Source organism: Tachyglossus aculeatus, chromosome X1 (assembly GCF_015852505.1).
Source record: "Tachyglossus aculeatus isolate mTacAcu1 chromosome X1, mTacAcu1.pri, whole genome shotgun sequence".
Classification (NCBI taxonomy): Eukaryota; Metazoa; Chordata; class Mammalia; order Monotremata; family Tachyglossidae; genus Tachyglossus; species Tachyglossus aculeatus.
In genome coordinates this window covers 54,930,503-54,952,165 of record NC_052101.1, presented here as the reverse complement: position 1 = coordinate 54,952,165, position 21,663 = coordinate 54,930,503, and the positions used below count along the sequence as shown (strand labels likewise).

The 21,663-nt window shown below is 48.1% G+C and overlaps 1 protein-coding gene and 2 non-coding genes across 3 annotated transcripts in view; 1 reads left to right on the top strand and 2 right to left on the bottom strand.

Annotated features, from left to right (window-relative positions):
* The window catches only part of CX1H3orf20 (chromosome X1 C3orf20 homolog), a 108,577-nt gene extending 98,239 nt beyond the window's left edge, over nucleotides 1–10,338 (top strand). The window contains exons 18-19 of the mRNA XM_038740191.1: nucleotides 9,113–9,283; nucleotides 10,054–10,338. Of these exons, the coding sequence (XP_038596119.1) occupies nucleotides 9,113–9,283; nucleotides 10,054–10,210 (328 nt within the window). The 3' untranslated portion in view covers nucleotides 10,211–10,338. The remainder of the gene's footprint in view (nucleotides 1–9,112; nucleotides 9,284–10,053) is intronic.
* Nucleotides 301–438, bottom strand: LOC119920592. The gene has a single exon (XR_005448324.1). It is a non-coding gene; the product is annotated as a small nucleolar RNA SNORA7 (small nucleolar RNA).
* Nucleotides 10,339–14,779: 4,441 nt separating the features above from the next.
* On the bottom strand, nucleotides 14,780–14,969 carry LOC119920313. Its single transcript, XR_005448069.1, has one exon. It is a non-coding gene; the product is annotated as a U2 spliceosomal RNA (small nuclear RNA).
* Nucleotides 14,970–21,663: the final 6,694 nt, after the last annotated feature.

Sequence of the window (21,663 nt, the reverse complement as noted above, 5' to 3'; positions counted from 1 at the left end):
GCTGAGGCTAAACACAGGCAATGCTTTGACAATGTGGGGAGGGAAGTTAGATTGTTTTGCTCCCTTTGGGGTTATCTTGTCTTATGCCATCAAATCATTTCCGACCCATGGTGACACCATGGACACATCTCTCCCAGAATGCCCCGCTCTCCATCTGCAATCGTTCTGGTAGTGTATCCATAGAGTTTTCTATGTAAAAACCCGGAATTGGTTTACCACTGCTGCCTTCCTCACGGTAAACTCGAGTCTCCACCCTCGACTCTCTCCCAGGCTGCTGCTGCCCAGCGTGGATGACTTTTGAATTGTAGCAGATTGCCTTGCATTTGCTAGCCACTGCCCAAGCTAGGGATGGAATGGGTATGCCTCTGCTTGACTCTCCCTCCCATAGCCGAGACTGGTAGAGTACTGGAAACTCTCCAGGAGCGACCCTGAGACGCCTTTGGGGTTAGTGGACTTTGTTTTGTGAGTGCTTCATTTTCAGAGTGGTCATACCAGCAAGGCAGATGCATTGATCTGCTAGGAAGATCTTTTCCACTAGGGTTGCTGCTTCTGTGATACCTTATCCTAAAGATCAGAGGAAGAGCTATCAATCAATCAATCAATCGTATTTGCTGAGCGCTTACTGTGTGCAGAGCACTGTATTAAGCACTTGGGAAGTACAAGTTGGCAACATATAGAGACAGTCCCTACCCAACAGTGGACTCACAGTCTAGAAGGGGGAGAAAGAGAACAAAACCAAACATATTAACAAAATAAAATAAATAGAATAGATGTGCACAAGTAAAATAAATAAATAGAGTAATAAATATGTACAAACATATATACATATATACAGGTGCTGTGGGGAAGGGAAGGAGGTAAGACGGGGGGGATGGAGAGGGGGACGAGGGGGAGAGGAAGGAGGGGGCTCAGTCTGGGAAGGCCTCCTGGAGAAGGTGAGCTCTCAGTAGGGCCTTGAAGGGAGGAAGAGAGCTAGCTTGGCGGATGTGGGGAGGGAGGGCATTCCAGGCCAGGGGGATGACGTGGGCCAGGGGTCGACGGCGGGACAGGCGAGAATGGGCACAGTGAGGAGATTAGTGGCAGAGGAGCGGAGGGTGTGGGCTGGGCTGTAGAAGGAGAGAAGGGAGAAGAGGTAGGAGGGGGTGAGGTGATGGAGAGCCTTGAAGCCCAGGGTGAGGAGTTTCTGCCTGATGCGCAGATTGGTAGCCACTGGAGATTTTTGAGGAGGGGAGTAACATGCCCAGAGCGTTTCTGGACAAAGACAATCCGGGCAGCAGCATGAAGTATGGATTGAAGTGGGTAGAAACACGAGGATGGGAGATCAGAGAGAAGGCTGATGCAGTAGTCCAGACAGGATAGGATGAGAGCTTGAACGAGCAGGGTAGCGGTTTGGATGGAGAGGAAAGGGAGGATCTTGGAAATGTTGCGGAGCTGAGACCGGCAGGTTTTGGTGACGGCTTGGATGTGAGGGGTGAATGAGAGAGCGGAGTCGAGGATGACATCAAGGTTGCGGGCTTGTGAGACGGGAAGGATGGTAGTGCCGTCAACAGTGATGGGAAAGTCAGGGAGACGGCAGGGTTTGGGAGGGAAGACAAGGAGTTCAGTCTTGGACATGTTGAGTTTTAGGTGGCGGGCATACATCCAGATGGAGATGTCCTGAAGGCAGGAGGAGATGCGAGCCTGGAGAGAGGGGGAGAGAGCAGGGGCAGAGATGTAGATTTGGGTGTCATCAGCGTAGAGATGATAGTTGGAGCCATGGGAGCGAATGAGGTCACCAAGGGAGTGAGTGTAGATCGAGAACAGAAGGGGACCAAGAACTGAACCTTGGGGAACCCCCACAGTAAGGGGATGGGAGGGGGAGGAGGAGCCTGCTATCAGCATGGAACATCTTAGCCCCTTCCACCATAGATATCTAAATGGATCAGGTATTGCCTGGAGACCATCCTGGGTAGTTGAAAAGAATAAAATGGGTAATGGAATAATGTTGGTGTGCACCTGTTCAAGAAAGCCAAACCCAGATGGGCTTAGCTATCAGCTTTCCGTTATGTTATTCTCTCATCCGAGATCAGTGCTTTCATTCGTGACCCATCATCACCCCCAGAGAGCTGGCGGTTCTTTGGAGTCCTAACACATCAGGCATAGGCTGATGCCTAAAGCAGTACACTGTCCTGAATAGATCAATCATATGATCAGATGGGATAATAATAATTATTACAGGGGCGGATATAAGCAGATCAGGTCGGACACAGTCCCTGTCCCGAATAGCGCTCACAGTCTTAGACCCCCTTTTACAGATGAGGTAACTGAGGCACCGAGAAGTGAAGAGACCTGCCCAAGGCCACAGAGCAGGCAAGTGGCCGAGTCGGGATTAGAGCCCAGGTCCTTCTGACTCCCAGGCCCATGCTCTATCCAGTACCATGCAGAGCCAGACTAAGGGACTAAGATGTTCCATGCTGATAGCTCTTCCTCTGATCTTTAGAATAGGGTATCACAGAAGCAGCAACCCTAGTGGAAAAGATCCGCCTAGCAGATCAATGCATCTGCCTACCTAGTATGACCGTTCTGCAGAGCCAGACCTCCACCATTCAATCATATCCTCAGAGTGCCGCTCCCCCCCCAACTTAAGTAAAGTGCCCCCCATGCCCCCCTTCCCGGTCCGGACCTGACTGACTCTCCCCCCGCCCCGCCCCCGGGAAAAAGGCCCTTGCTATCACCAAGTTACATTAACGACACTCATTCGAACCTACTCAGCCCTCCTGTGCTAGTTGGCTGTTCACTCCTCTCCCCAGGTATCTCTGCTCCCTGACCCCCTTAACAGGTCCACCCTACTCCAGCACATAATAGTTTGTATCTGCTTTCTGTGACATCATTATCTGCCAATTTTATTATTGCCATAGCATGTTAATCGTTAACTACCCCCTGTGATGCCATCACCTCTTTATATCATTGCTACTGTTTTATCGCTTCTGCATCTCCATTGTTAACCTCCCACTGTACTGTCACTCGCCCTGCTGACCTCACCATGAACTTCCAATTCCCTTGCTCCCAACTGCCATTCCCATTCCTCACCTTCCCCTTCCCTTCTCCCACCAAGACCACTCCCCATCACCCCCTACCAAGGATCCCTCTGTACCAGCGCCAATCCTCCACTCCTCCCTCGCAGCCCCCTCCCTCCCCTCCTCCCCGCCCCCACCCCATCCCAGTTATCCTTTCCCATTGCCACCCCCTTCACACTCTCCCTGCGTAGGCCCCCGCCAACTCATCCCAATCCAAACCCTCCCCACCCCTCGCACCCTTCCCCCTCCCTCCCCTCCCTTGACAGCTACTGCCAAGTATGGCCTCTGGAACCCCCGCTCCGTTATAAGTAAGATCCCTTTCATCCTGGACCTATTCCTTTTCAGCTCTCTACTCCTCTTCGCCCTAACTGAAACATGGTTGTCTCCGGACGACACGGTCTCTTCTGCTGCTCTCTCCAGTGGAGGCCTCTTCTTCTCCCACTCCCCCAGACTCACCGGAAAAGGAAGAGGTGTCGGTTTTCTTCTCGCCCCCCAATGTTGCTTTCGCACTATCCCTCCTCCCCCTTCCCTTTCCTTCCCTTCCTTTGAAGCCCACATTATTCGCCTCTACCTCCCCCTCCAGATTCTTGTAGCCGTCATCTACTGCCCCCCCCCCCCGCCCCACCTCCAAGTTCTTTAACGATTTTGACCCCTTCCTCACCTTCCTACTCTCCTTTTCCATGCCCACTCTGATCCTCGGAGACTTCAACATCCACATGGATATCCCTGGTGACTACTCTGCCGCCTGCCTTCTATCTCTCCTTGACGCTGCCAACCTCTTGCTCCACCCCACCTCGCCCACTCACCAACTTAGTCATACCCTCGACCTCATCATCTCCTACCGCTGCACTGTGTCCACCCTCACCAACTCTGAAATCCCTCTTTGATCATAATCTTCTCACCTGCCTCCTCACTCACACTCCTTTCCCCTGTAAATCCATATTACTCCCTCACAGAGATCTCCACTCTCTTGACTCCATCCATCTTTCTGAGCGCCTCACACCCCACCTCGCCTCCCTCTCCTCTCTACCCAATCTTGATGATCAGATTACTGCTCTCAACTCTACCCTTTCTACTCAGCTAGACTCACTCGCTCCCCTTTCCCTTCGCCGCTCTCGTACCACTAACCCGCAGCCCTGGATCACTGCCACTTTCCACCTCCTTCGCTCTTATGCTCAAGCTGCCGAACGCTGCTGGCGAAAGTCTAAACACCATGCCAACCTCGTTCACTTCAAGTGTATCCTTTCCTGCCTTAACTCAGCCCTCTCCTCTGCCAGACAAAACTATTTCTCCTCCCTTATTGACACCCATGCCCATCATCCCCGTCAGCTCTTCCGTACATTCAACTCCCTTCTCAGGCCCCCGGTTCCTCCCCCTTCTCCTTCCCTCAGCCCCAACGATCTGGCCTCCTACTTCATTAATAAAATTAAATCCATCAGGTCTGACCTCCCCAAAGTCACTCCTCCCCCGGCTCTCAACACTCTCTGCTACTCTCCCATCCTTCCCAGCAGTATCCTCAGAGGAACTCTCCTCCCTCCTCTCAAGTGCTACTCCGGCCACCTGTGCTTCTGACCCCATTCCCTCTCATCTCATGAAATCTCTTGCTCCATCCCTTCTCCCCTCCTTAACTTCCATCTTCAACGGCTCACTCTCCACTAGTTCCTTCCTCTCTGCCTTCAAACATGCCCATGTCTCTCCCATCCTAAAAAAAACCCTCTCTGGACCCCACCTCACCTTCTAGTTATCGCCCCATCTCCCTCCTACCATTCCTTTCCAAACTCCTTGAACGAGTCATCTACACGCTGTGCCTCGAATTCCTCAACACCAACTCTCTCCTCGACCCCCTCCAGTCTGGCTTCTGTCCCCTACATTCCACGGAAACTGCCCTCTCAAAGGTCACCAATGACCTCCTGCTTGCCAAATCCAATGGCTCATACTCTAACCTAATCCTCCTCGACCTCTCAGCTGCCTTCGACACTGTGGACCACCCCCTTCTCCTCAACATGCTATCCAACCTTGGCTTCACAGACTCCGTCCTCTCCTGGTTCTCCTCTTATCTCTCCGGTCGTTCATTCTCAGTCTCTTTTGCAGGCTCCTCCTCCCCCTCCCATCCCCTTACTGTGGGGGTTCCTCAAGGCTCAGTTCTTGGTCCCCTTCTGTTCTCGATCTACACTCACTCCCTTGGTGACCTCATTCGCTCCCACGGCTTCAACTATCATCTCTATGCTGATGACACCCAAATCTACATCTCTGCCCCTGCTCTCCCCGCCTCCCTCCAGGCTCACATCTCCTCCTGCCTTCAGGACATCTCCATCTGGATGTCTGCCCGCCACCTAAAACTCAACATGTCCAAGACTGAACTCCTTGTCTTCCCTCCAAAACCCTGCCCACTCCCTGACTTTCCCATCACTATTGACGGCACTACCATCCTTCCCGTCTCACAGGCCCGTAACCTTGGTGTCATCCTTGACTCTGCTCTCTCGTTCACCCCTCACATCCAAGCTGTCACCAAAACCTGCTGGTCTCAGCTCCGCAACATTGCCAAGATCCACCCTTTCCTCTCCATCCAAACCACTACCCTGCTCGTTCAAGCTCTCATCCTATACCATCTGGACTACTGTATCAGCCTCCTCTCCGATCTCCCATCCTCGTGTCTCTCCACACTTCAATCCATACTTCATGCCACTGCCCAGATTGTCTTTGTCCAGAAATGCTCTGGGCATGTTACTCCCCTCCTCAAAAATCTCCAGTGGCTACCAGTCAATCTGCGCATCAGGCAGAAACTCCTCACCCTGGGCTTCAAGGCTCTCCATCACCTCGCCCCCTCCTACCTCACCTCCCTTCTCTCCTTCTACAGCCCAGCCTGCACCCTCCGCTCCTCTGCCACTAATCTCCTCACCGTGCCTCATTCTCGCCTGTCCCACCATCAACCCCCAGCCCACGTCCTCCCCCTGCCCTGGAATGCCCTCCCTCCCCACATCCGCCAAGCTAGCTCTCTTCCTCCCTTCAAGGCCCTACTGAGAGCTCACCTCCTCCAGGAGGCCTTCCCAGACTGAGTCCCTTCCTTCCTCTCCCCCTCCTCCCCTTCTCCATTCCCCCATCTTACCTCCTTCCCTTCCCCACAGCACCTGTATATATGTATATGTTTGTACATATTTATTACTCTATTTATTCATGTATTTATTTTACTTGTACATATCTATTCTATTTATTTTATTTTGTTAATATGTTTGGTTTTGTTCTCTGTCTCCCCCTTCTAAACTGTGAGCCCACTGTTGGGTAGGGACTGTCTCTCTATATGTTGCCAACTTGTACTTCCCAAGCGCTTAGTACAGTGCTCTGCACACAGTAAGCGCTAAATATATATGATTGATTGATTGAGCGCTTACTGTGTGCAGAGCACTATACTAAGCGCTTGGGAAGTACAAGTTGGCAACATATAGAGACGGTCCCTACCCAACAGTGGGCTTACTGTCTAGAAGACTGGAACACAGTCCACAACCCATACTATCTGCATGGAGCATGGAGAATTCTGAATTCAGTCCTACCCACACTTAATATTTTGGGCAAACCTTGGATTTCCAAATTCAGTCCAATCCATAGTTAATAGTTTGGGCAAAACTTGGCTTAGGTGAGTCTGTAGGAATCAGCCTCACAATCAAACTGCCAAGCCCGGGAATGGCAGGTAACAGATGCTATCCTTTGTAGATCAAGGACTCTGAGAACTGCAGTTGCTCTTTGAAAAATTAGTGTACCGAGAGGCCTTACAAGCTGTTTCCCTAAGTCTAACAATTTATAGCATCTGTCCAGCTTGGCCTAGTTTTCAACCCAGACCTTTTACATCATATGGTGAAAATTATCTTGTTGGATCATGGAAAATTGAGACCAAGTATTCAAGTCCAGCCATTATCTCTTAAATGTGAACTTGCTGATGAAGAGTGCCTGTCTTTCTGTTCTGTATTCAAGGCCAAGTACAGTGTGACCATTTACCAAATCCTTTGGGGTTACCATAGTTATGAAACTGATAATAAAGGTAAAATATAGGGCAAAAAAAATGTGATCTGGTATGGTCAATGAATGGTCAATTACTGTCAGTGGTCAATTATGGTCAATTATGATCAATGCTTATGGGCAGAGAGATGTCTGCCAATCGTACGACCATCAATTGGTGGTATTTATTGAATGCTTACCATTTGCAGAGAATGGTACTAAGCACTTGGGAGAGTACAGTGCAGCAGAGTTAGTAAACGTGCTCCCTACCCACGAGGAGCTTGCAGTCCAGAGGGGGAGACAGACGTTAAAATAAATTATGGCTACATGAGCTGTGGAGCTGAGGGTGGGGTGAATATCAAGTGCTGAAAGGGTACAGATCCAAGTATATGGGATGCACAGAAGGGAGAGGGAGTAGGGGAAATAAGGGCTTAGTTGATGGAAGGCGTCTTGGAGGAGATGTGATTTTAATAAGGCTTGAAGCTCATCTCTAGACTGTAAATTCTTTATGGGCAGAGAGATGTCTGCCAATTCTGTTGTATCCTACTCTTCCAAGTGCTTAGTATAGAGCTCTGCACATAATAAGGGCTCAATGGATACCACTGATTGATTTGAAGGTGGGAAGATACTTTGCACTAGAAATTTTGCTCATTTAAAAAAACGGTTAACCCACTCTGCATCCATGCTGCCCACAGCCAAAGAGGGGGTGAGTGCGTAGGTCGCAGAGGAGGGGGCAGGGTCAGAGGGCATTTGTACCCTATACTCAGGAGGGCATACTCTGAGCAACCCTATCCCCAGCATGATATGTTGCCCTACACACCCACAGGGCCAGTGGAAATTAAGGAACCCCTCTGACAGTTTCAAGGCTGAGCGGGGAAAGTGCCTCTTGGAGACCACCAGCTCACTATTCTCTTGGCTTGGTATAAACCATAGGGAGTAGGGTAGAAGAGGTTTGTTACCTTTTTTTTCCCCATGAGATGCACATTCCCCAGGACAAAGGCAGTATTAAGTGAGAAGCAGTATGGAAACATAGCCTAGTAAGGAAGCAGGGTGACCTAGTGGAAAGCGCACAGACCTGAGAGTCAGAGGACCTTTGCCACTGCCCCACTGTGTGACCCAGGACAAGTCACTTGACTTCTCTGTGCCTCATTTTCCTCATTTGTAAAATGGAGATGAAATACCTATTCTCCCTCCCTCTTAGACTTTGGGACAGGGACTGGGTCTGACCTAATTGTTTTGTATCTTCCCCAGCTTAGTAGGCATATGGTGCTTGGCACATAGTAAACTCTTAACAAATACCATTATTATCAAATCAATCAAATGTATTTATTGAGTGCTTACTGTGTGCAGAGCACTGTACTAAGCACTTGGGAGAGTACAACAGCGTTGGCATAGCAGCATGGCTCAGTGGAAAAGAGCACGGGCTTTGGAGTCAGAAGTCATGGGTTCAAATCCCAGCTCTGCCAATTATCAGGTGTGTGACTTTGGGCAAGTCACTTGACTTCTCTGTGCCTCAGTTCCCTCATCTGTAAAATGGGGATTAAGACTGTGAGCCCCCCGTGGGACAACCTGATCACCTTGTAACCTCCCCAGCGCTTAGAACAGTGCTTTGCACATAGTAAGCACTTAATAAATGCCATCATTATTATCATTATTAAGTGGAGTAACATTCTGAATTATAAAACGCCTCCTTTGTAAGAAATGTAGTAATCAAATATATTGTTCTCCTCAGTCTATATATTGAAAAGATGAGGTACAGAGAGGTGGTGACTCTAACATGAAGTCCCAAGCCAGTATCTAGTTCCCTAGACTCTCCTAGCTGCAAACTCCAGCATAACCTTAACCCGTACTCCAGGAACCAAGAATTTCCTCACTTTCCCTTTTTTCCCTCAGGCTGCCTCTGTTACCCAGATCCCTTAGCACATTTTGAAAGCTCTCTCCCCACCCACTCCCCACCCACTCCCCACCAGGATACCAGATCTATAAGGACTGGCACCTCTGTCTTAAGCTTTGCACAGTAGGAGGCAGGACACTCAAACTCAATGCATTCTCTGTTGCTTTTCTAGCACCCTTTCCCCATTTATGCAGCGCTATGATAAATGGAAAAGCCTCAGAGGAATCAAACCAATTTCAGATCAGCATTCTACAGTCGACCAGGAGAGGCCTTTAGCCATTGGGTGGAGCAAGTCTTCCTTGGGACCTATGGAACAGAGTTTAAGTCTAAGAAAAATGAGCATGTAAGTAACCTCCACTTCCCCACAAGCCTGGTTGTGAGAAATCAGGGCTTTAGAGGCAATCAACAACATTTAGTAAACACCTACTGTGTGCAAAGCCCTGGAACGCATACTTGGGGTAGTTTCAGAGGAAGCAGAAATATACTTCAGGCCATAAAGAAACCCCCAATCATATAAGAAGCATCATGACTTAATGGAAAGAGCATAGGCTTGGGAGTCAGAGGTCATGGGTTCTAATCCCAGTTCTGCCACATGCCTGCTGTGTGACCTTGGGCAAGTCACTTAACTTCTCTGAGCCTCAATTACCTCATCTGTAAAATGGGGATTAAGAACGTGAGCCCCCCATGGGACAACCTGATCACCTTGTATCCCCCACAGCGCTTAGAACAGTGCTTCACACATAGTATGCGCTTAACAAATGACATTATCATTATTATTATTATTACCTCATCTGTAAAATGGGGATTAAGACTGTGAGCCCCACGTGGGACAACCTGATAACCTGGTATCTATCCCAGCACTTAGAACAGTGCTTGGCACATAGTAAGCACTTAACAAATACCATTATTATTATTGTCCTAGGCATTGACTGCTCTTCCGTTAAGCCTAAAGTGGTCAATGAGGTTGGCCCTGGGCCCTGTTCATGGTTCTGGTCTATACTGGAGCTGTCCTTTTCTGGGAATCTGGTCTCCAGGGAAGTTGTATTGCTACATGTAGAGTAACTAGGTCTCTGCCAGTCACGACTACACACTTTCTGGATTTTTGACCCTTAGGCTGAAGGAGCTGGAAGCCCAACCCAAGTGCCTTCCAGAATCTCCTCAGGAGCTTCCAGCAGAGATCTCCTTCCAGTCTGTTCCCCAGAAGAAGAAACAAGCTCATAAAAAGTCAGGAAAACCTCGAAAGAAAAAAGTACGGACAAAGAAATCCTAAGACCACCACCAGTGGAAAGAGCTGTTTCATCAGCTCTCCCCTCCTTTATCATCAGTGTTGGTTGGATGAAATTCGAAATAGTGCAGTTGTAATTTTTGACAGCTGTTAGCAATAAACTCGCGCTCATAAAAACCATGAATGGCCTTGCTAGGTTGATCTCGATCTCTTTCACTAAGGTTCCACAAGGTTATTCTTCTGTAGGGTTGGTCCCAGGGTTCTCAGACCAGCAGCTGCCACCAAGAGAAAGAATTTCACTGAGGGAGCCAGAGTGTTTGACTGGGGAAATTACAGTCCCTGAGAATTCTAGGCTTCCTGCTGACCAGGCCCATTGATTGGCAGAAAGTCTCCTGGGTAATGAATTTTCAAGGTTGAAATATGCCTCTGAGGGCTTCATTTCATGTTCTCACAAAGCCCCAAGGTAAAAAGTGACACTGCAGTACAAAAGATCTCTTGGAAGAAGTGAAGGAACTAATTTGAATTCTGCTTATGGAGATGTCTCCCATCCAAGAGGAATGAACATAGGAAGCTCACTGGTTTTGTGGTGACCTGGAACAGTTCTCTGGGAGGAGAGGAGAATGGAGGAGGAGATGAGGGAAGAGATAGGAGGAGTGGGGAAGGGGAGGGAGAGAGGAGAGGAGACAAGAGGGGAAGAGAGGGGATGAGAGGAAAGTAGAAGAGCAGGGAGGGGAAAAGTGGGGGTGAGAGAAGAGGAGAGGGCAAAGGAAGGGAAGAGGACCACATCAGTCACAGAAAGCAGATTTGGAAAATTGAAACAATCCCCTTCATTCATGCAAATCCTTCCTCTCAAACCTCCAAAAACCCACAGAAATCAGGAGGCAAAATGATCCAAAACTAGAGTGAAACTGGCCAGGTTTCCCTCAGGTTTCAGTGGGAAATGATCAGGAAAATCTAACAAAACTAAAGAAGCATCAGAAACTGTAGGAAACAGAGATTCTCAAAATAGTTCCTCATATGAGTCTGATTCTTCCCTCTTGGAGGGTGGACCATTAGGAGTCATTTTATTCCCCAGCATATCTTGCTCGAAGGGGAGAGTCTAATCCAATAAATGCATTTGTATATCACCTTCATGCTAGGGACCTGGAAATAATTCTTTTCTTACTGAGAAGCAGAGAGAGGACAGGGATGATTGTTTCTATCATAAAGAAGCAGGGAGAGAAGAAAAATGACTTGCCCGAGGTCACACAGTGAGTCAGAGCAGGACCCACACTTGAATCTTTGCCTCTGTGCCTCCTAACTTTTATCAGGTGTTCTCTGCTCTACCCTGGGCTTACTAGCGGTCAGGGACAGTTTTGTTTTTTTTCTAAATTGCAGGATTTGCCTTGACAGTGACTTCATCATGTACTCATCTAGAGAATATCAAAGACAGGCAACAGTAAGCCCTGGCATGCAAACCAAAGGGTGGCACCCCAGGGCTTTTATCTCAGAGCCCCTACCTGTGGCACAGGTATCTTAATACCTGTCTGGTCTCTCATTTCCTGCTCCTCCAAAATTCCACATTGCTTCTAACTCTGCCTGCCCTGTTGCTTCTGGGCAGCCTGCCATTCCCCCGTGCCTGTTCATGTCTTTGTTCGGAAGACATGCCCATGGCAGGGTGACCCACAAGCAGTAGCTCCAGGGGTGTGAGGGTGATGCAAGCAATGACAGAAAGAGTGAAACCCAGGCACCAAAGGAGAAGGAGAAGACAGAAGTCACTCTTTTGGGCAGGTGGGGTGGGGGGGACGACGACATGTCTTCCCTCCTTACCTCTTCACCATTCCATAATCTTGACCTGTTCCCCTGCAGAGAACTTCCAATCTTTTGACCCCATCCAATTTTCTCAAAATCATGCCCCATTTAGTCTCCTTCCCCAAATTTCCTTCCCTTTACACCACAAATGACGCTCTCAACATCACCTTCTCTACTGAACTCAACTCACTTGCTCCACATCCCTTTGTCGATCTCATACCACTAACCCACAGTCCTGGATCGTACAGTCCACTTTCTTCACTCTGGTGCATGGGCCACAGAGTGCTGCTGGTGAATATCTAGATATCAGGCCAACCTTTTCCACCTCAAATTCAACCCTTGTATACTTTATGTCTGCCCGACAAAATTATTTCTCCATCAGTAGTGATTCCCATGCCTATTGCCCTCACCAGTTGTTCCAGACATTTAACTCCCTCCTCAAACCTCCTGTCCCCTACTCCGCCATTTCTTGCTCCTAGTGACCTGTCCACGTACTTTATTGAGAAATTGAAACCATCAAACATGATATCCCTAAAATCTCCCCTACTCCACTCTAGTCCCTCCCTCCTTCGGCTCCTTCTTCAACTCTTCCATCTTCCTAGAAGTATCTCAAGAAGAGGTCTCCTGCCTTCTCTCAAAATCCACCCCTCCACATGCGCCTCCGACCCCATCCCTTCAAATCTTATCAAACCATTTGCCCCTTCTCTTCTTCCCTTCCTGACCACCATCTTCAACTTTTTGCTCTCCAATACCTTTTTCCCCCAATGCTTTCAAACGTGTTCGTGTCTCCCTATCCTAAAAAAACCTTCCTATAACCCCACAGCTCCCTCCAATTATTTTCCCATCTCCCTCTTACCATTCTTCTCGAAACTCCTTGAGCGAGTTGTCTATACCCACTGCTTCCACTTCCTCTCCTCCAATTCTCTCCATGTCCCCCTCCAATCTGTCTTCTGCCTCCTTCACTCCACAGAAACTGCCCTCTCAAGGGTCACAAATAATCTCCTTCTAGCCAAATCCAATGGCCTCTACTCCACCGTAATCCTTCTCAACCTCTCGACTGTCTTTAAAACTGTGGACTATCCCCTACTCCTGGAAACATTATCCAACCTTGGCTTCTCTGACACTGTCCTTTCCTCGTTCTCCTCCTATCGCTCTCGCTGCCCATTCTCAGGCTCTTGTGCTGGCTCCTCCTCTGCCTCCCACCCCCTAACTGTGGGAGGTCCTCAAGGTTCAGTTCTGAGTCCCCTTCTATTCTCCTTCTATACCCTCTCCCTTGGAGAACTCATTCGCTTCAATGGCTTGAACTACCATGTCTTTGCAGGTGATTTCCAAATCCACATCCCCAGCCCTGATCTCTCTTCTCTGCAGTCTCATATTTCCTCCTTCCTCCAGGACATCTCTACTTGGGTGTCCCTCCAACATCTCAAGCTTAACACATCCAAAACAGAACTCCTTATCTTCCCACCCAACCCTGTCCTCCCCACTGACTTTCCCTTCACTGTAGAAGGCACCACCATCCTCCCTGTCTCACAGGCCTGAAACTTTGGCATTTTCCTCGACTCTTCTCTCTCATTCAACCTACATATTCAATCTGTCACTAAATCCTGTCGGTTCAACCTTCACAATATCACTAAAATCTGCCCTTTCCTCTCTACCCAAATGGCTACCACGTTAATCCATGCATTTATCCTATCCCACCTTGATTACTTTACCAGCTTCCTTGCTGATCACCCTGCTTCCTTTCTTTCCTGACTCCAGTCCTTACTTCACTCTGTTGCCTTGATCATTTTTCTACAGATATGTTCAGTCCATGTTTCTCCACTCCTCAAGAACCTCCTGTGATTGTCCATCCACCTCTGCATCCAACAGAAACTCCTTACTTTTGGCTTTAAAGCACTCAGTCACCCTGCCCTCTCGTACCTTACCTCTCTGCTTTCCTCCTACAACCCAGCCGGCACACTTCACTCTTCTAATGCCAACCTACTCACTGTACCTTGATCTCGTCTATCTTGCCACCAACCTCTCACCCACATCCTGCCTCTGGCCTGTAACACCCTCCCTCTTCATATCCAACAGACAATCACTCTCCCCACCTTCAAATCCTTATTGAAGCCACATGTCCTCCAAGCGGCCTTCCCCAGCTAGGCCTTCACTTCCTCTTCTCCCACTCCCTTCTGCATCACCCTTGCACTTGGATTTGGATCCTTTATTCACCCCATCCTCAGCTCCACAGTACTTACGTACATATCCATAATTAATTAATTTTGATATAATGTCTTTCTCCTCCTCTAGTTTGTAAGCTCATTATGGGTAGGGAATATATCTACCAATATTGTTATATTGTACTCTCCCAAGCGCTTAGTGCTCTGTTCTGCACACAGTAAGTGCTCAATAAATATGATTATTGATTGATTTGCCCTTTCCCCATAAAGCCACACAGCAGATCACCTCATTAACCATTTTCAGTTCACCTGATTTAAGGAAAAGAGATTTGGGAAGGGTAGGAAATGGCCAATGAGTTGCCAGAACAGAGAGGAGGGTGAGTCTTACAGATTTAGCCCCTCAACCATATCTTCCTAGAAATCGTTGGGATCGCATTTCAGGAATTTCATGGAATCCTGATTTTCATTCCACTGCTTTCCTGTCAAATTCCATTACTGTCAGTAAGGAAGTCAATCAATCAATCGTATTTATTGAGTGCTTACTGTGTGCAGAGCACTGTACTAAGCGCTTGGGAAGTACAAGTTGGCAACATATAGAGACGGTCCCTACCCAACAGTGGGCTCACAGTCTAGAAGAAAAAAAAATTCAATTCCCCCACAGGGGAAAGGCACCTAGCCTGGAAGTAATGCAATACCAGGCCAATGCATGGAGGGGAGGGAGCAAGCTCCCAACCCACCTCCTGTCTCCAGAAAGCTGCTTAACATAGCGTCTTCACATTGAAGATGTAACAGATATTAAACTGATAAGAACAGATACTACACTTGATCTTAGCCAAACGATCACGGTCTATCCATCAGACTCACAAATTACTTTCTCAGCCACAATTCCTACTTATGATCCTGCCGCTCTATGTATCCTGTGTGGATTGACAGTCCAGCCGGACACAAGAGCGAGATGTTTATATTAAACCATTGTCAGTAAGAGTCTGACCTTCATTTCCCCTTAGATATTTTTTTCACTATGTCTGGAACAGCCACCTGATGCAGGAATTGAACAAATCCATTCACAGCCTCAACCACAGACAGGGGTTGGGGGAGGTGGACCTCGCTTGGACCAGGCAGAAGAAATTACAATGAAAATAGATGCCTTCCTTTCCTCCTCTCCCCCACCCCCTGCCCAAATGCTCTCTTTGGAATGGTCCATAGGCACCCCCTCTAATGTTGGCTTCCCCAAGGCCAGGTCCCAAGTCCCTGAGATAAGATTTCTCTGTGATCTCCCTGGTTGATTCCAACTCTGGCACATTTTCTCCTCCACCTTTCAATAGGCAGCCATGTACTCAGCCTGATAGCTTCCAAGTAAAGTGGCCTCTGGAGAGCACGATAAAATAATATGGGCTGGAGAATTGCCATCATTAAAACCCCATTTTATTGGTTTTGTTGTCTTGTTTTTCTCTAACAGACTGATTCTCATGACCGAGTGATCTAAGAGAGAAGCCTTCTTTCTGCAGGAGGAGATATTTGTGTGAATTCTCAGCCTTCTCCACTTTTTCTCTGCCTCTGGTCCCCACAATTCCCCCAGAAAGTAACGTAAAGGTGTCCATGTGCAAAATGGAAACTGTCCTTGGGCATATAAATTACCGGAAGTTAACTGTAACCTCAACAGGAGAGATGAGTTGTCCCCACAGACTTAAGAGAACGTAAAAAGCATGGACTCTCAACTAATGAGTTCACCCTCCACATTTATTCTTCCTTAATAGAGAAGCAAGACCCCTATGCAATAGCATAATTAACGAGAATCAGACTCTCAGATTTGAGAAAGACCAGGGAAGTCCAAACCATTAACTCATTCACATTGGTTAAATTAGCTTTCCCTCCTAGATTTTACCTGCCGGATTTCCCAATCATCAGAGTGCTCTGGGGGTAAAACAACTTGGCTCTTCATTTTCTAAGATTGGGTTCCAGACAGTGAGTGGGTGGGCCTGAAGAGAACAATCTTTGACCAGGGTCATCCACACTGGGCATACAATGTAGCTTGTTCTTTAACTCAGAGGGTTGGCTGCTGTTTTCAGGGCCTGGCACCGTTGCCAGAAAACTGTCCACCATAACAAAAAGATGGAGTTTTGCTCCCTCTTTACTGGAGTCCTCCCTTTGTGGTTCTGACCTGATCTCACATGCTGGTCATGTGGCAACCCCACCCCAGTTTCTAGAGGAGCAGAAGTCATTTCCAGTGCGAGGAGTCGGTCAAAACTCCAAGGAAGGGGAGTCCCAGCCAAAATCTCAGGTCTGAGACCTGCATTGCTAATGAAGGCAGGAAACAAGAAATGACCACTGAGACGTTCACCTAAGCAATGAAAGAGGCTATGAAATACTCATGGCCACTTAGAAAGTTCCTGGAGGTAATCATGCAAAGGAAAATGCAGCTGATGTAGCCAGATATCAGTTAGAAGGTTAAGGGGCTTGATGGGCCTAGGCTAAGATTTAGTGTGTACAGTTAGGGTTTGGGGGAATTTTGGGTTCAGCACCTCCCAAGCCTGAGAACCTGGAAGCATTTACCTGCAGCGAATGTCCCGATGGCTGCAGAGAAAGACCAATCTGCTCAATGAACCTTGGGGGAATCGTCCAAAACATTTTGAGTCAATTACAAGGCTAAGCATAATAGGGGTTAATGTAACACAGGAGAACACATCTGGTTGACAGCTGTGAAAGAAGGGGATCCCTGGGTACATTTTTTCTGTCAGGAATTATATAAGTCCTCATATCAGGACATTAGGCCTGAATGCTTCTTGACATGCATAAAGCAATGACTTGAAAATGATGGACTAATACTGTTTATTCATGCATGTTACAGAATGCACAGAAGTAGTGGCTCAGGGATAATAACATTCAGGTGATGGATGCTTTAACCAAGTCACAGGACATTAATCCAATAGAAAAGGTTGGGTGAACAATGAAAGCCCATCTATGTATTTAGTACTGTGTAACTATCAAAAAACATCGAGTGGATTTGCAGTATGCAATAAGATGACCACAACAAGACATTTTTAACATCAGGAGAAAAAAAAACCCAACAAAAAAAACCCCACAACCTCATCCAGACTTACAGGCTAAAATAGTAAGACCAAGAAAAATGAGGGCCAGGGAACTGGAGAAGATTGATGAGTTGCTTCTTCCTGTGTATGGCCCTTCAGAAAAACCACAAATATATGGCATATATTTCTGATATGCCACACCTCCTGCCTGGAACTCCCTCCCACTTCAAATCTGACAGACCACCACTCTCCCTATCTTCAAAGCCCTACTAAAATCACATCTCCTCCAGGAAGCCTTCCTTGACTAACTGATCTATGTCCTACCGCTGGCCTGGAATGCCCTCCCTCCTCCAATCCACCAAACAATCACTCTTCCCCCCTTCAAAGCCCTACTGAAGGCACACCTCCTCTAAGAGGCCTTCCCAGACTAAGCCCCATTTCCTCAGCTCCCTGTCCCTTCTGCATTACCTCGACTCTCTCCCTTTGCTCCTCCCCCCCTTCCCCACCTCACAGCACTTACGTATATATGCATATATCTATAATTCTATTTATTTATATTGATGCCTGTTGACTTGTTTTGATATCTGTCTCCCCCCCTCTAGACTGTGAGCCCGCTGTGGGAAGCTTGTACTTTCCAAGTACTTAGTACAGTGCTCTGCACACAGTAAGCACTCAATAAATACAATTGAATGAATGGATGAATCTCCCCACCATTTTCCATCCTTCCTGTGACACTTATGCACTTGAGTCCTCACCCCCACCTAATCACTTAAGTGCTCACCCTCGCCAGCACTTATATGCATATCTTTATTATTATTGTACTCTCCCAAATGCTTAGCACAGTGCTCTGCACACAGTAAGCACTCAAATACAATTGATTGATTATTATTATTATTATTAATAATGATTGTATTAAGCGCTTATTATGTGCCAAGCACTTTTCTAAGCACTGGAGAAGATACAAGGTAATCAGGTTGTCCCACGTGGAGCTCACACTTTTAATCCCCATTTTACAGATGAGGTAACTGAGGCACAGAGGAGTTATGTGACTTGCCCAAAGTCACACAGCTGATAAGTATTGGAGTCAGGATTAGAACACATGACCTCTGACTCCCAAGCCTGTGCTCTTTCCACTAAGCCATGCTGCTTCAGAATAATAATAATGGCTTTTGTTAAGTGCTTACTGTGTGCCAAGTACTGTACTAAACCCTGGGATAGCTACAAGATAAGGACAGACACAGTCCCTGTCCCACATGGCACTCACAAGTCTAAGCAGGAGTGGGTACAGGCACTTTACTCTTGTAGTTCATATTAGTGCCTGTCTCCCACACTAGATCGTAGGTTCCTTGAGGGCAGGGATCAAGTCTCAAGAGCTTAGTACAGTGAGTGCTCTGCACATAGTAAGTACCCAATAAATACTACTGATTAATTGATACATGTGTAGAGGGTTCTCAGAGTAGCGCTGCTCCTCATGTCAAATCCTCCACCCCCATTTCCGACCCCATCTCTCATTGTCCTGGGCATGAGGACAAGGGCAGTTGGCTCAGAAGAGAGGAGAATACAATATCTCTTTGGGGATGGGAAGCGGTACAGTCCTGCCTTCAATCGGGAGGGGAGGTTTGTGTGAGAAGGGTACTTAGCTATGCTGGGCTACAGCTGTTCTCTATTCTCTCCATAAACATACTACCCCAGCTTCAAAGGGTTGCCCTTAGTGCCTTTTGCCAGCACCAAAGTCTCAAATAGAAAGCCATTGCTGTCAGAACACCCTAGAGCTACAAACCCACAATTCAAAATGAAAGACAGGCCCAAAGAGCCTGGATGATGGACCCCAAAGCAAAGAATTGATCTGAATCCTTGCCTCGAGTCTCTTTCTTCTCTGCCCGAAGTGATGTATAATTTATTTTTAAAGAAACCTTACACTGGAAGATTTCAAAGTGCTCTTTATTGCCATTGTCTGGGGGCCATGAAAGTCATCGCCATTTTGAAGAAGGGGAAACTGAGGCAAAGAGAAATGAAGTGCCATAACAGTCCTACAACACTATTCTGCAGTGCCAGGCAAATAACTCAGGTGTCCTAAATCCAAGTCTTCTTGTTCTGCCTCCCCACCTCATAGCAATAACTAGGCCTCACTCCACACTTATGGTTTTTGTAAAGCGCTTACTATGTGTCAAGCACTGTTCTAAGCACTGGGGTAGATGCAGGGTAATCACGTTGTCCAACATGGGGCTCACAGTCTTAATCCCCATTTTACACGAGGTAATTGAGGCACAGAGATGCTAATTTGCCCAAGGTCACACAAGCAGACAAGTGGCGGAGTTGGGATTAGAACCCATGTCCTCTGACTCCCAAGCCTTTGCTTTTTCCAGAAGTAGGTTGTGGGGAAAGAGCTGGGAGCTTTAGATTTATTATCATTCCAGGCCCCCACAGGCAATAGCGGAGAAAAATGCCTCAAGAATTGCTGCCGTGCCTGTGAGGGAGAAAGAGATGACGGATCCTACATTCTCCTGACCGAAACTTGCTTGGATTAGGCCAAACTGTCAATTTTGGGGGAGATAAAGCTAGTCAATAGAGCAGGGAGAATTCATCCTGGTGTTTTCATTAAGCCCAGCCCTAGAATTGATGGCCTGATAGCCTCAAGCCAAATGATCAGAAACTCTCAGCTCAGTATCCCCTGCCTCTATGTTGCTAGGGGCAGCTATCAAAACTTCAGAGACCCTCCACATTGACAGGCAGGATTTGGCATAGAAAAAACAGCTGCTGATAACCTCAGATGACTGGCTGCAATGTAGTTCACCCTCTTTCAGACATTCCATTTCAGTCAATATCAATGGCATTTATTAGGCATCCTCTCCTAAGAGCGCCAGAGAGGCCCGCCATAGATGCCCGAGACTCTGTTCCCGAGGGGCCAGCCCGCCATCACACCGCGTGGCCCCCGCTGCTCCCGGAAGGATCCTCTCCTCAGAGCGCCGCCATAGACGCCCGGGACTCCGTTCCCAGGAGGCCCGCCCGCCATCACACCGCGTGGCCTTGCTGCTCTTGGAAGGATCCTCTCCTCAGAGCGCGCCGCCATAGACGCCCGGTACTCCGTTCCCGAGAGGCCTGTCCGCCATCACACCACGCGGCCCTGCTGCTCTTGGAGTGATCCTCTCCTCAGATCGCCCCCATATACGCCAGGGACTCCGTTCCCGAGAGGCCCGCCCGCCCGCCCGCCATCACACCAGGTGGCCCCCGCTGCTCCCGGAAGGATCCTCTCCTCAGAGCGCCAGAAATGCCCCCCATAGACCCCCGGGACTCCGTTCCCGAGAGGCCCGCCCACCATCACACCGCGTGGCCCCCGCTGCTCCAGGAAGGCTCCTCTCATCATCAATCGTATTTATTGAGCGCTTACTATGTGCAGAGCACTGTACTAAGCGCTTGGGAAGTACAAATTGGCAACATATAGAGACAGTCCCTACCCAACAGTGGGCTCACATAGACGCCCCCTGCTTCCACCCCCACCCACTTAAGCGACCTTCCTTATAGTGCCCCCCAAACCCCCTTCCCGGTCCGGTCCTGACTGACTCCCTCCCCCCCCACCCACCCCGGGAAAAAGGCCCTTGTTATCACCAAGTCACATTAACGACAACCTCATTCGCACCTACTCAGCCTTCCTGTCTCGCCATAGACCCCCGGCCCATGTCTTCCCCTGGGCCTGGAATGCCCTCCCTCTGCCCATCTGCCAAGCTAGCTCTCTTCCTCCCTTCAAGGCCCTACTGAGAGCTCATCTCCTCCAGGAGGCCTTCCCAGACTGAGCCCCTTCCTTCCTCTCCCCTTCGTCCCCCTCTCCATCCCCCGCATCTTACCTCCTTCCCTTCCCCACAGCACCTGTATATATGTATATATGTTTGTACATATTTATTACTCTATTTATTTATTTATTTTACTTGTACCTATCTATTCTATTTATTTTATTTTGTTAGTATGTTTGGTTTTGTTCTCTGTCTCCCCCTTCTAGACTGTGAGCCCACTGTTGGGTAGGGACTGTCTCTATATGTTGCTAGCTTGTACTTCCCAAGCGCTTAGTACAGTGCTCTGCACACAGTAAGTGCTCAATAAATACGATTGATTGATTGATTGATTGAGCACTCCCGAGCACTGGGCTAAGCGCTTGGGAAAGTACAAAACATCAGAGTTGGTAGACGTGATCCCTGCCCACAAGGAAGCTACCATTTAGAGGGGGAAACTGATATTAAAATAAATTAAGGATAGGGGAAGTGGTAGAGTATAAGAATATTTACCTAAGCACTGTGGGGCCGGGGTGAGTATCAAAGTGCTTAAGGGTTGCCAAGTGCAGAGTTGACGCAGAGGGGAGAGCATAAAGGGGAAATGAAGGGCTTAGCCTGGGAAGGCTTCTTGGAAGAGACATGATTTTAGAGGGGTTTTGAAGGTGGGGAGAGTGGTAGTCTGGCATAAGTGGGAGTTCCAGGTCATAGGGAGGATATGAATGAGGAGTCAGTGGCAAGAGACAAGATTGAGG